Raw genomic sequence first — 15,367 nt, forward strand, 5'->3', positions numbered from 1 at the left:
TAATCCAACATGGCTGCAGCATAAAGATGTTTGTTTGCTTTTCTAGCAGTTTGCTGACTGACTGATGTTGCTCTGTGAGTATTTAGTGTTTGCATTCATAAAACTCTGATAAGTTTATTTTATTTTGCCTTGTAATGTTAGTACTAAATGACAGCAGGTCTGGATGGATTGTTTATTATTTAAAACGCAGCATCAGTGAACCAATCTGCCTCATTCTGCTCTGATAATCTGGATTATTGTTACGGTTCCAGCCTGTGGTGCTCTTATTTTGTAGGCTCAGGCGGAAGTGCCTGCGCGCGCCTCTTCGTGTGGTTTGACTTTTGAGAAGAGTGCAGGGGAGTGGAGAGACGCTGGGAGAGGACTCTCACACACTCACACACTCATCACACACTCCCCACGCACATACGCAACACACACTCCGAGGGAAGAGACGCACAAAGCTCCGCAGCTCCGCGCTGACATTCTGCGCTCTTTTCTCTTCTCTCTCGGCTCCAGAGGAAGGAAAAAGTTTTCACGCAGAGAGGAGAGGACACGCGGAAACACGCACAGCCTCTGCCTCGGTGCTGGTTCCGCTGCGTCCTGGAAGTTGAAGGTTCCGCCGGTCTGCGCGCTGCGCTGCTCCTGCGGGATCTCATTCTGTGGGATTCCTTGTTTCTCTCTGCTGTGCGCCAAGCGACGGGCTGTTGTTGTGTTTGGTGAAAACTGAAGAGCACGAAGAGGAATACAGGAAAGGAAGAGGATCCGGACCAGGGCGCGCCAAAAGGGGCCAAACACTCAGCAGGTAGGAAGACTTCATCCACCACGACGCTTCCTCCTCATTCTGCTGCACATGATGGTGAATCTGTGATCAGGTTCTGCTGCAAAGATAGAAATGCTCTGGAGAAATGCAGCCATGTGAAGGAACTGCAGTAAAATGTAAACATGTCTGCAGGAGAACAGAGTATAAGTCCATTTAAATCAGATAAAACAGATAAACTTTGGTTAAAACACTGAGCACCAACATAAATCATTCACTTTCTGCGTCTTAAATGTTTTATCTCTACGTAACTGGACTCTAAATGTTCCAGTTTATTGACATATTTCATGTTTTCTGTGTTGTTGGTTTATTTTTAGCTGCTACAGACAAAGTGAGTATTTAAGGATCACATCCTCATAGAGGCACAAGCTCAAAACATCCGACTGATTTTATTTAGAAAGCACTTTAAAGATAGTTTAATAAACTATGCAGACGTTTAATGCATTAACTCACTATAAAAAAAATATAACGGCACAAACTCGCACAAAATTTGCCAAGTTGCAGCATAAAAAAGAAGGGGGCCGAGTTCGGTGCCTTGTGGTACCCCATGGAAGTTCAGTAAGATCTGGCAGCCGGTGGAGAGAAATTTACTTTTTAATTGTTAAAAATCAAACTTTAACATCTGGCACCGGTTCCAAAGGAATCATTTTATAGGAACAGAGAAAGAATCGACTTTATTTCCAACAATCGTCACCGGATTTGACTTTTGTTTTTGCTTTATTGCTCAAATTCGGAGTTGAAAGTTCAACACGATTTCCTCCTTTTGTCATCCAGTGACTCCATTCCTGAGTTATTGTAGTAAAATCCATTTCCTGATGCCAGTAGGGCAACACTAAACACCCACTGAGGGTCAAACTGGCTGTTATCTGCAGAAAAATAATAGGAAACTTGATGTTTCTGGAAAAATCATCAAGTAGAGAAAAAACGGGGGTGAGAATAGAGCCTTGTGGGACACCCCATGAAAACCAGCGTTTAAATCCCACAGCACAAGCAGTGCACGTCCACTAGAGTCCATTTCTGAACAGGTGTTATGCAAGTGTCATGATGAGCTTCCAAGAACGCCTTCTGGTTGAGAAATGTCCGAGTTTGTTTCCGGAATCAGAGCGAAGTCAGAGGAATCCTCTCTACAGCGAGGGAGCCTCACCTGTGTGTGTCAGAGTTCACCTGACTTCACCAGAGCTGCTGTGGTTTCAGAGGAAGACTGTCGGCTCACCTGCTGCTCACCTGCTGCTCACCCAGAGGTCAGCAGATGAATGTAGCTCCAGAGTTTTGGTTGGAAATGGCAGGAAAACATTCAGAATCAACACAACATGAAACAAACAAACCTGGATGTTTCCTCAATGAAACTTTAACTTTAATCATTAACAAAACCCAAACCATGCAAAACAATCGTGATGCGGTTAACATCTGTGAAATAAATCGCCTTAAGCTTTAGAGTCCAAAAAATGTTTATCTGCAGTGAGTGACTCCTAAACCGGCGGAGGAGGACAAGACGAGAGCGCCTTAAGACGCTCCGCTAGCCCACGTGTTTTTATCATCAGTGCTAATGTTCTTTAAGTGACATTTCACGTTCCTTTATTTTCCACCTCTTCTTTATCAAATCTGCTCACGTCCTGCATGTCCTCGTTTTGTTTTCTAGACTCAAAGCTTCGCTTAACGTTTGATCTGATGGGGGGGAAAAACTCAAACCTGCTGTTTTTCACTTCACCGTTCATAACAAATGTTTTTCAGCTAAACAATAAAACGATTATGGAAGTTTTCTGCTACTGACGGAATAACCGGTGAGTAATGCGGCTGTCAGGACGGAAAAAGCTGAAAATCACTGATTAGTTGAAAACGGCGCTTCTGATTGTAGAAGATCATTTTGGAAAGTCTGGAAGTTTGAGGTCAGAGGTGAACGTGACTCTGAAGGACAAACTGATGTTAGACGGTTGGACATGTGAGATCAGCCTGCAGATCTGATGCTGCTGCTGCTGATGCTGCAAACTGTTTGCAGCAGCAGGAAGAGGGAAAATCAGAAAGCAGCTGCTGAAATCTGGAGGTCAGCCAGGGGCGGCGCAAAGAGGGGGCCCCAGGGGGGCCGCGGTCACCTCCTCATTTATTCATGATATTCACAGTTTTATATACATTTAAGAGCAAACAAGAGATGTTATTATTATTATTGAATAACATTTAAGTAAATATAATGTTTGACAAATTCAAAGAATTAATAAAGAAAAAAATAGTTTCTAAATTTATTTTACAAATCTAGGTTTTTCAACTTTCATAATTTGGTCCTAATTTCTTTTTAAAAAATGACTGAAATAATAATATTAAAAATGTTTTTGTAGGGTCTTTGGTATACTTAATTAGATAAACTTTTATAATTTGGCCTTTTTTGAATTATTCTGATCAAATACATAGTATAAACAAATATTATGCTGTTATTACAAATCTTTTCTTTTAGTTTTTCATAAACTCTTAAAATTTGGATTAATTATATATATATATATTTTAACTTATGGCTCTGGTAAAATAAATATTGATAGAGGAAAATAAACACCATCTATACTAATATTACAAATCTTATTTATTTAACTTAAATAAATAAATCAATGCTCTATTTATGGGCTAAATATGTGTAACGTATATATTTAAATCTTAGAAGCTGTTCAGGCGCTGAGGGGGGTGTACTTTCTTCCTGACGACAGAATGAGGACGGTGCAGTGAAAGTCCTGATATCCGGCTGAGCCGTTTGGTTCTGGTGTGAAACCAGGACCGTCTGTTGGCCCCATCTGGTCACCAGCTACTATTTGTTATTTCAGGGTGAGGTTGCGGCGGATCTTCGACTCCGGGAACCTTTTGAGTCCGTTTGAACAAAAGCCACTCAGATCCTCCCTTCCATCAGTTTGCACACGTCTGTTTGCTTTAGGTGTTCCAGAAGCTTTTCGGTTCGTGCTGCAGATAAGGAACTCGCTCTGACTTCACGTTTCTTCCTCACGCCTTTGTGCTGCTGGTCGACGTCCGTACAGGTCCGAGCTGCAGAGATTTACTGGGAAACTCACTGCTGAGTCACTGCGGACTAATAAATGTAGAGATTAGTGTTTACATCTGATTAAACCTGCATGTCGCAATAGGTTTACATGATGTCCAGTGTAAATCAGGATAATTTGTGGGCTAAAAACAAGAAGTTTCTGAGGAAACAATCCTGCAGATATTTATTTATGTTTGGTTTTGTCTCAGGCAGCTTCTGTCTGTCATTTTGTGAGTCGACGCCTGCCTGGCTCCCTGGGCCTATTCTGGGCGAGGCAGGCCCACCACCTACACATCCTGCAGGGGTGGAGAGAGGCATGTGGTCCTCCCTGCAAGCCGGGCCGGCTGGCTGCCACTCCTCAGTCAGCCCAGCCTCCGCAGGGCCTCACATGCACCCAGGAAGACTCAAAGCCAAGCCTGTACTCCCTTAAAGTGGCAGGAGCCCGCCGTGACTTCACAGTTTCTGTGAAAAGTTTAGATTAATGGCGACATTTCTGAGGATAAATACCAACATGATGGATGTAGAGACACTTTCAGGGAGGAAAATTGTGGATATTTTTGATTTAGGAACAATATATCTGTGTTTCCTCAGTTTAGCTAAAAGGTTAGCGCTAAAAAATAACACTATCATAAATAAATGCTAGCTAGTCCTGCAACAATAGCTAATTTTATTTGATTTTTCCTCAACATTTGATGCTCAGCAGGTGCATTCAGTCCTTCCAATCAGCAAAGGACTTTTCTGGCATCTTTCCTTTTGAAATTTCTTTACTTTTTTGAGAAAGAAGGTGAATATCCTGACCTGTAGCTCCGCCCCCTTCCTCTCTGCTGTGCTGCAGCTCTGAATCCATAGAAACTGTACAGGAAGCATCATAAATGAGGAGCTATTAGCTTTAATAAAGCACCAGAGTTTTGCCTTCGGTTTCCTAAATTGCTTATTTGCAGAAACATCCTGTAAATAATGCTGACGTGACATCAGGAAAATATATTTTCACACATTTTCTTCACTTTAATGTCCAAATCCAACTGTACTGACAGATGGCTGGGAAAGCCTTTGAGCAGGACTTTGGCTTTTATATGTCTGTCTAGTGTCATAAAAACAAAAAATAGAAGTAAAGAGGTTGGAGGTTTACAACCAACCCCAACCTCAACATTCAGTAAAATAAATGAAACGTCTGAAGATTTTAATCTTGTTGAGTCTTTCAAAGTCATAGTTGTCACTTCTCATTTAGTGACCACGTTGCTTCAGTGTTTGAACACAAAACACGCAAGAACACATTGCTGTTAGCTTGTGCTAAAAGCAGTTAGCCAAACAAAATAGAGGTTTATTTCAATTTCCACCTTCAGTTTAATTTCTCTATTTTAGGAAGTCTTCAAAGTTTGTCCTCTAATAGGAAATGACATGATAAATGTTTCTACTTTCTTCAGAGGTTATTTTTCAGATTATCTCAGGTGTTTCCATCTGCTGACTCTGGGTTCCTCTGTGTTTCAGGCATGGCGGCGGTGTTGCCCAGAACCCTGGGTGAGCTGCAGCTCTACAGGATCCTGCAGCGCGCTAACCTCCTCTACTACTACGAGGCTTTCATCCAGCAGGGCGGCGACGATGTGCAGCAGCTCTGCGAGGCCGGTGAGGAGGAGTTCCTAGAGATCATGGCTCTGGTGGGGATGGCCAGCAAGCCGCTGCATGTGCGGCGCCTGCAGAAGGCGCTGCGGGACTGGGTCACCAACCCGGCCATCTTCAACCAGCCGCTCACCTCGCTGCCCGTCTGCAGCATCCCCGTCTACAAGCTGCCCGAGGGTTCCCCCACGCTGCTCAGCGCCCAGGACCGCTCCAACACCGCCAGCGTGAAGATCCCCAAAGCCATCGCCGCCGCCTGCTCCGACCCGGGGAAGCTGGACGTGGCGAGAGAGAAGGTTTCCACCGGGTCGCCCCTGCAGGGGAGCAGCGAGGTGCGGTTCTGGTCGGGCCACAGCAACGACAGCGAGCACAGCCTGTCTCCGTCGGATCTGGGCTCGCCGTCGTCCCCCAGAGACGCCATGGAGGCCCTGGACGCGGCGGCGGTGCAGTCGGTCCTGGAGTGCGTGGACAGGATGGCGCCTGGACTTCCTAAGACGGACCCGGCGGACGTCAAAGAGCAGCTGAAGAACAACAAGAAGCTGGCCAAGATGATCGGACACATCTTTGAGATGAGCGACGACGACCCGCGGAGGGAGGACGAGATCCGGAAGTACAGCGCCATCTACGGGCGCTTCGACTCCAAGCGGAGGGATGGAAAACACCTGACGCTGCACGAGGTGCTTCACCGAACCGGATACCTGCGGACCAGCAGGGGACGCTTCATCCGTGTAACCCGACTGGTTTGTTTCCTGTGCAGCTGACGGTGAACGAGGCGGCGGCTCAGCTCTGCATGAGGGACACGGCTCTGCTGACGCGCCGCGACGAGCTGTTCGGACTCGCCCGGCAGATCTCCAGAGAGGTCACCTACAAATACACCTACCGCACCAGCAAGTAAGAGACGAAAACAGGGGCTGGAAACCCGGCGCTGCAGCACAGCACAGTGTTAGGAGGACTTCACTTCACTAAAAACTAAAAAACTTTCCAAATTTATCTCAGAAAATTTCTAGAAAAACTTTTCTCTTCTCCAGAAGTTGAAAATAGCTAACAGTTAGTTAACAGTTAATTTCTAGATTAATCCCAGAAATTTTATAATTCTGAAAAGTCTGAGCTCCAAAAGAGGAAAATTTGCAAGAAAAACTCTGAAATTTTGAGAAATTAAAAAAAAAAAAAAAAAACCTGTTCTGACCTTATAAAGTCGAAATGTCAACTTTAGAAATTTTTCAAGTCGAGAATTTTTTACTATTTTTCATGAATGCTAATATCTCATTTGTGAGATATCGAAGTTTTATATATTTTTATTTAGGATACAAATGCAGCTCAAACTTGCTTCCACCACAGGCTTTCCATCCTTCCTCTAAGACATTAACAGAACCAGAACCGGGTCCAGAACGGTAACAGTAATGTTCTTTGCAGATCTCGGTGTGGAGACAGAGACGAACCGTCGCCTAAAAGGATCAAAACCGAGGTGAGTTCAGCGTCCAACTCAGTCTGATTAATGTGGGTCAGAGACTCCGACTTTTAGTTGTGTTTTTCTGCTCTCTACTTTTTACTTGAGTCATTTTCTTAGTTGAGTAAAATTTCTGGATTTTCATGTTTTAGTGAATAATTCATTAAATTTTCATAAGTTTTAGACTGAAAGAAACTGATTTGGAAAATGTTTATGTTGCCTGATTTTTTTATTTCTATGAATTATTTAAATTTTGCCTCTTAAAATACAAAAATGTTCACATAATTTTGTACTTTAGTCCATCGGATGATGTAATTTTTACTATTAAATGATTATTCAGTGCTTGAGTCGCCCTTTTACCAAATACTTTTTTATTTGAGTTAAAATATGTTGAAGTAGTTTTATTCTTACTTGCATGTAACTTTTTGCTCCTTCTGGAAACAAAGCGCTGCTGTGTGACGTCTACGTTCTTCTTCTGTGCTTCCGGGTCGTAAACCGTTCACACTGAAGTCTGATTGCGGTTGCATTTAATTAGAAGAATGAAAAAAGAGATTTTAGGTCGACACAATTAAATTTTCTCACTTTGTGCTGCAAATGTTTTTGTTTGAAACCGATCCGGTTTATGTGGAATCATGAAGTGAATCATCAAAGTAACGGAGCTGAAGGCTTCGGAGGACTCGGGTCTGGCAGCTGCTGCTCCTCTGAGAGCATCGATCTGGAGCCGAGTACAAAGCCGGGTCTGAGCGCTGCTCTCCCGGCGCCGCTCGGCCCGGAGCCGGTTCTGAATGGCTCCTCTCACAGAGCGAGCCGCTGATGGAAAACATGTGGCGGCTCCACAGGGATCCAGAGGCGCAGATGAGCCGACACCTGCTCACACAAAACAGGGGATTCCTGTTTAAATCTGCTTAAAGCCTCTCATTTAAAGAGACAGGCTCTTATTTCTGCAGATAGAGTTAAAATAAAGACTGACTGGAAAAGGAGATTTATTTTACTGACTGAAGGGACGTAACTGTGCTGCAGGAGAACTTCTTCGACATCCAGGAGGCGCTGCAGGCCATCCACATGAGGCAGGAGATGCTGAGGGAGCAGCTGGCCTGCGCCAAGTCCAAAGGAGAGGAGACGGTCGGACGCAACCTGCAGGTAGGACCAACCTGGACGACGTCCAGGAACGCTTCAGCTAGAGAAACCAGACAGACGACTGAAGATTTCACTGCTGGAATACTTCCTTCTGCTTTTACAAAACCTTTAGATTATTCACATCTTATCACAGTTTAACCAAAAACTTGAGTTAATTTTACCTGCTTTAACCTGACAGAGCAACAGAGAGAAGTTAATCATTTTGAGATTCACATTCAAAAATCCTTTATTGATGCCAAAGAAAAAATAAAATCTTAATTCAAAATTCTTCAGTTCTTATAGATGATGATGGCTGTGAGCAGGAAACATCTCCTGTAGCAGTCTGTATTACAACAAATATGAATGGCCTCTGACTAAAGATTGGAAAAATGAAAAGAAAAGAGATTTTCTTTAAATAAAGCCATTTTAGATTTTTCTTTATAAAAATAAACAATAAATCAGTTTCCTCTGCTGTTCTGCTAAACTTTGTTGCTCTTAAAATCCTGATTAAACACGTTAAGTTTGTGTTTTCAAGACGTCTCCGCTGCAGAAAGCGTCCCACAGCATGACACTGCCACTACCCTGCAGCAAAGATGCAAAACAATGTTAAAGTATTTTTAATGTATTGTTATTTTTTAGATTGGTTATAAAATTTTTCATAAGAAGAAGAGATTTCATGGCTGTGTTGGATGTGAAAGACGTCCTGCTGTGATTTAAAGAGACAGTGACAGATTCATTCTGGTGCCTGTCTCTTTAAGAAAACCCCTTAGGAGCCTCGTTTTGTCCTGATTGGCCAGTTTTAGACCAGAATTAGCATGAATTAGCATATAAAAGCCCATCAGAACGCCGGGCTCCCAGCTGACGCCTGGTTTCTGTGCGTCAGATGCAGCTGGAGCGCCTGCTGGCGAGGCAGATGGAGATCCTGCAGGACGCCGCCGTCCAGGAGCGGCTGCAGGCTCTGGACTGGAGGATCCCGCCCGCTGCGCTCAAGTACCTCAACGACCACCAGAGCACCAACGGAGCCGCCGGCGCCGCCGACCTCAGCCGGGACAGCCATGGTAGGACTTTTCAGCACTTTTCACTCATTTCTGAAACTTTCTCCTGGCTCTCTGCTGCCCCCTGTGCCCAGATAGAGCGCATTGTTTTCACTCTTTGTTGTTTTTTGAGCTGAATTTAAATCTAATTCACGTCGACGTGAAGCTTCTGACTGGAAGGTGCAGATTTTCCAGAGAGGAGAGGAGAGGAGAGGAGAGGAGAGGAGAGGAGAGGAGAGGAGACGCATCATTATTCAGGATCTTTCTTCTCCTCCAGGCCTCGTCTCATTTTCATCCTTTTTCCTCTCTCACCCACTCCCGACAGCTCATTATAACGCTGTTCCCACAAATCCCACAATGCACCTGTAATTATGGCGCCCACGCCTGTTTACCTCTAGCCAGAAGCCTGGAGGGGGGCGTCTCTCTCTCTCTCTCTCTGATTCTGCTCTACTTTTCTTCCTGTTTTTCTTTCTCCTGAACTTTTGGTGACTCTGTCTATAGATAGAAACACTGAGTCTTTTCTCCTGGTCATTTTCCTCCAGATGATCGACCAATCAACCTGCGGGTGGTCAGTCAGAACATGCAGGAAGGAGACCTCCCATTGGGCAAGCAGCTAGCCAATGAGCTGAAGCGCCATCACAACCACAACCACAACAACAACAACCACAACAGCAGCAGCAGCACAGATGAGGCCAAAACACCAGCAACAGGTTGGTGACAGTAGATTCACTTTAAATTAAACTGGTTTATTTTTGTCTTTTAAAAAAACACATCAAATCATACAACGTCTTAGAAAAACGACTGTAAACATGAACTATGTTTGCAAAATTGTCAAACAATTAAACCCTAACAGCATCTTTCACATGATGTAGCTCAATATTTCAGTCACACCTTTCAGAGTTTACCTGAATTACAATTAAGTTTGAAGATATTTTGAGATTTTGTCAGGGATTATAGAGCTTAGCACAGCGATGAAACACTCTCTAGATTTTTAGCCTAAAAGACTTTTTGTACAGCGGATCTCTGCCTGTTCACAAATACTTCTGTGAATTGTAACTCCAGATTATTTGGGTGAAATCCACCTATCAGCAGAAAAAGTATCTTCAATTTATTCGCAGAACATTTTAGTTTTCTGTGGAACATGTTTACAAATTATCTGTGGAAAATTTACCAATTCACAGATATTTGTTTTATAGAGCATATCTAAAATATTTAAAAAGAAATGCAGCTTGTGAAGCTAAAGTACCAAGTAGCAGTTGCCAGCTGATGTACTGTTATCTGGTGGTTAGGAAAGCAGCCAATCCAGGAGCGGCTTTCATTTTCCTTGGTGCTGATTGGCTGAAACCCCAAGAGTGGAAATAAGGGAGAACATTGATGTTAGCTTCTGTGCTAAAATGGTTTCCACTGTCTACATTAATGTCAAATTAAGATGTATTCTCAAGATTAATTTTTTGGATGAAATCAATAGTTTTCACAACGTGAACTTTTGTTTGAGTCTTAACTTCTTGTCTGAATTTGATGAAAAGGTGTGAATCACCATAGCAACAAGTGACTAAGCATTTGAGTTATATTTTCTACTGTTAGACGCTAAATCAGCCGTAACATTATGAGCAACATTTCAGCAGTAACCAGCCTGGAATCCATCAGGACGTTTTCTGAAAAACCTGTACGCTGATGATGCTGCGTTTTATTTGTCTCCAGAAAACGGGACGTCACAGCGAGCGTCCGGCAACGCCGAGAAGAAAATCATCAAATCAGAGCCAGAAGACTCCACATAGTGCCTCCCGCCTCTCCATCAACCCACCCTCTTCATTCTACTCGACAGTATGCAGTAATCACCCATCTATAGATACTAAGCAAGCACAGCCACAGCAGAGCCTTAACAACCAACGTTGCCTCATGAATAGCATTTATTTTAATTTGTCTTTGTTTTTAAAAGTATTTGCCAAAGCACCTGGAGAGCACATCAGGAAGCCCCTCGGTGCTCTTTGTGTTTTCTTTGGATGTTGATGTGAGTTAAACTCGGTACCTCTGCTTTCTGTGCCAGGGCCTGAATCTTAACTCCACTTCTACTGTGGAGGCCGAAGCATCGGTTGGTGTTGATGCAGTTAGCAATTTCTGTTTTTAAACAATCGTGTCACAAACATGATCTGCTTGCTAAATCCACACTGTTGTTGCGCTCATTCAGGGCAAAGGTCACGAAATCAGTCTTGGGAGTGAACTGCAAACATTTTACCAGGCAGTTATGGTTTAGTTTCTAGTGCAAATATCTGAGTACACTTGAAATAAGACCAAATTAACTTAAGCAGCTTGTTGTAAGTGAATAACTCCTTAATATTGGTGAGAAAATACTGGATCCGCTGGCAGAAATGTTTTGAGTTAAATGATATAATCTGCAACTGGAACTAAAACTTTTTCATTAATATTTAGGAATTATTCACTTGAAACAATTTGCTAAAATTTAATGAAAAGTTACTTGTAACTTTGTTAGTTTTGTCTTATTTCAAGTGTGCTAAATATGACTTCAAGTTTAAATACGACTTCAAGAACTAAGTTGATTAATGAGCTGTGTCCTGATTAACTAAATTAAATTAAACTATTTATTTTTTCTGTAACTTTATAGCTGTGAATACTCTTGTAATGTACTTCTTTAAGACAATAGTCACATAAAGCAGTATACTTTTACTACCAAACTGCACACAGTAACTATTTATTCATATTTTCAAATTTATTGATATTTATTGATGCTCTCATTGAACAAACTGGAGAAAATAATTAACTTAACTATCTTGGGAGATTTTAAACCTCATTAATTTGACTTTATTGTGACAAATGATGCCTGGTACTAAGATATGTGCACTAGAAACTAATAATAGTAGGTAATATTTATTTTTTGTTTTTGCGGTTTGAATCATGAACACATCTGTAATGGATTTGATAACTTTAGTTTCCATCCAGGTGTTTGCTGTAGAGGGTGGCGGGACAGAGGATGAATAAGGAGGCTGAGTTAAAGTGCAGCCCGGCGGCAGGTTGTCAGTTTTTAACGTTTCCTTCAGACGAGGCGGGACTGACCGCTGCTGCCTCGTGTGTATTTATGGCAGGTAATTTATGAAGAGGATGTACAGGAGCTGTTGTGGATCAGCAGCAGCGAACGTTTCACGTTGTAATTTAGAAAAACACTGCTGTCAGAGGAGAAACCTTCAGGAATGAACTCCTGCCTGTTTCTGAGGATGCAGAAAAACAAGCCAAGCTCGCAGGTTTGGGGGATTTTGTTGCAGCGGCTGCAAGATATTAAAAAAAAGAATAAAAAGAAATAAAAAAGCTTATTGCTGTTGTTGAAGCATCGGTTTGTAAATATAACAAATAGCCTAATCTGTCAGCCAGGGTTTTCTCTGTCCAGTGTAACTTTGCTGTAGATTTTTGGTGTCACAGTGTTCATGTACGTAGAGCTACAACAGAAAAAAAAGAAATCTTAATTGTCACTAAGGAAAAAATGGTGTCTGGTATATAAGAACCTGCTTTTAGCCTTAGCTCTAACAGTGTTTTCTGGCCATGTGTGCAGATTTCCAACGTGTTGTTGATGTTTAGACGTAGAAACATGACGGCTCAGTGTTCTCTCTGTGTAAATACATCTGTTTCACCCCCTGCACATAGTTTAGTCTCGCTCAGAGATCAATGCAATATTTATGTAAGTAATAAGTCTATTTGCATCCTAATGCGTTTTTTGTCATGTGCTCAGTAACTGTGTGTCTGTCACCAGGGTGGGACCTTCTGGGAAACGTTTCGTCTGTCTGTATTTCTGCAGGTTAGCGATGGCAGGACGCTCGCATGTCGTCTCACTGATCACTGTTTCTGTTAAAGTGATAGATTAGGCTTTCACCCAGTTATGCACCTGTTTTTTAAACACTAATATATTTTATTTGTTATACAGCACATAAACATTAAACTTTATTTTTTGAACTCTATGGTTTGGTGTGTTTTCTGGTTCTGATTTTCTTCTAACACTTCTGGTTCTTGTTCTTTATATTTTACTTTGTGGATGTAAAAAGTATAAATTGATCAGATTATGCATTATTGGGTCAATTTTATTTTATTTTTGTAATGTTTTCCCTCTGCTTTTTCTGTCTGTTTCCATTTTAAATTTTGTTTTCTTCTAGTTCAGTGGTGAAAGAAACACAAACTTTTCAATGACCTTATAACAACGTTTCACTAAAAGTCACTTTTTACAGACTCTTTGTCTGTAACTCTACATTTCCATGTGATTATTCTGTATAACCTTTTAGGAGACTTTAATCTAAAAAATGCTTTTATTTTCAGTGAAACCCTGGGTTTGTTTGTTTTGGGGTTTTTTACCATGTATTGTTAAGAAAAAAGTTAATGATGGAACTTCTTTTTAAAAAATGCTTTAAAAAGTTTAATGGGCCACATTTGTGTTCAAGGGACCAAAATAGAGCAAATTATTTTCATAGGAAATTCCACAAAATGAAGACATTTGATCAAAACTTGACAGATATACATCACAGCATCTATAAGGAAGATTTTCCTTAAATTAAGGCAATAATAGCTGAACTGGGCTTTCAAAACTTCAGAAGAGAATATTCTGATCATATTTTTAACCTTAAAACAGCATATAGGAGACAATTTGTTTACAAAATGTTTACGTTTTTCATTTAAATCGACTCATTTTGTCTATAGGAACAAAACCCCTTTTTCTAATGGAAAAATGAAACGGAATCAATGTCTGCCAGGGTAGAAAAATCCTAAATAATCCTTGATTTATAGGATTATTTTGGATTAGAAAAATAGAGAGGGAGGTTTTTAAAGGGGTTAAAACTTCATAAAATGTATGAATAACAGATATGTGTAGCTTAATGAGGACTGAAGTCAATAATGATCATAAAAACCAAACAAATCTGAAGAAGTGACATGATTTATCCTTCAGAAAGCCGCCATGTTTGGCCTTCTGGACTGATCCGCTGCAGGTGAGTCTGCTGGGAGGATGAGATGAGATGAATCCCTGAGCGGCCGATTTGCATCAGCGTCACATCAACACATTGTGAAAGTGGCTCATGACTCACTCTGACGCAGGTCTCCTTCTCACATCCACACACACACACACACACACACACGCACACACACACATACGTAGACAGATTTTCTCTGGAGAGTAGCTCGGCTCATGAACGCCCACGCCGAGCGCCGCTCCTCCTCCACTTTCCTCCCTCCTCTTCCAGCACAAGTCACAGATGATGATGATGATGATGATGATGGGGATGTGTAACCATGGCAACGGCTGGAGGTGGGCGGCGGCTCCACCGGTGGTGGGCGGAAGCCAGCCAGCCGCTGAGCAGCGTGGGAGGGATGTGCAGCCATCAGCCGGTTTGGAGGGAGCAGGAAGCGGCGGTGGGCGGCTCCGCCTGGGATCCCGCTCTGCTTCCTTTGTTTACTGCCTCAGAGCTGCAGGGCGTCGAAAACACCACATTCAAAATTTAGATTAAAAATGCCACCAATTTTCTTTGTCATACTTATACCAAACTAAAAAGTGCGGACATAATACCTTTCTACGTCAGCAAATTAGGGGGATTGTAGCTAGAAAAATATATAAATCACGGAGGAGTAAATCTCCGCCAACAAAACTTATCTTAAACTCAGAAATATTCTAGAAAAACTGTGAAAATTGTGAGCAAAAAACTGAAAACTTCGCGAAGAAAAAAAAATCTCTAAAAACCGTGGAAATTTCATAACGTCAAAAGTTGATAAACTCAAACTTTAAGATTAATCTTAAAATTATTATTTTTTAAATAAAAAACAAGAATTTTTTAAGATCCAAAGCTAAAAAAAGCAAGAAAGGAACTCAGAAATTTTCAGATTAATCTCACAAAATAAAATAAAATAAAAAAACGTGGAAGTTTTCTAAGGTCACCAAGTTGAACATTTGGGAGGAAAAAAGCTCTAATTTGAGATCAATTTCAGATTTTTTTTTTTTAGAATAAAGAGAAATGTTTAAAATATTCTTGATATTCTGAGCTCATAAAGTAGAAAAACTCAGAAGTTCTCTTTGAAAAATCTTTAAATCTTCTGGGCTCTTAAGATCAAAAATTTGAAAAGAAAATTGATCTAACCAGGAGATTTCTAAGATTCAGAGGACAAAAAATTGCAATAATAATAATAACTAAAAAAAACATTAAAAAACGGACATTTTGAGAATAAGCTCTGAAAGTTTCCAGAAAAACTTTTCTGAGCTCCAAAAGCCAAATATTTCTGACAAAGAGGCTTGAATACTTTAATTTTTGTGGTTGTGACAAAATGGAAAACTTGAATTGCATTAAAACTTTAGCATCAAACAG

General features: G+C 41.4%; 1 protein-coding gene across 1 annotated transcript; it reads left to right on the forward strand.

Annotated features, from left to right (window-relative positions):
* Positions 1-318: 318 nt before the first annotated feature.
* nab1b (NGFI-A binding protein 1b (EGR1 binding protein 1)) lies at positions 319-12,985 on the forward strand. Its single transcript, XM_028011141.1, has 8 exons — positions 319-781; positions 5,298-6,100; positions 6,181-6,314; positions 6,837-6,888; positions 7,891-8,010; positions 8,870-9,044; positions 9,563-9,730; positions 10,722-12,985. Exons 2-8 carry the CDS (start codon positions 5,300-5,302, stop codon positions 10,796-10,798), a joined length of 1,527 nt encoding a protein of 508 aa, XP_027866942.1. The 5' UTR covers positions 319-781; positions 5,298-5,299; the 3' UTR covers positions 10,799-12,985.
* Positions 12,986-15,367: the final 2,382 nt, after the last annotated feature.

Source organism: Xiphophorus couchianus, chromosome 24, assembly GCF_001444195.1.
Source record: "Xiphophorus couchianus chromosome 24, X_couchianus-1.0, whole genome shotgun sequence".
Taxonomy (NCBI): Eukaryota; Metazoa; Chordata; class Actinopteri; order Cyprinodontiformes; family Poeciliidae; genus Xiphophorus; species Xiphophorus couchianus.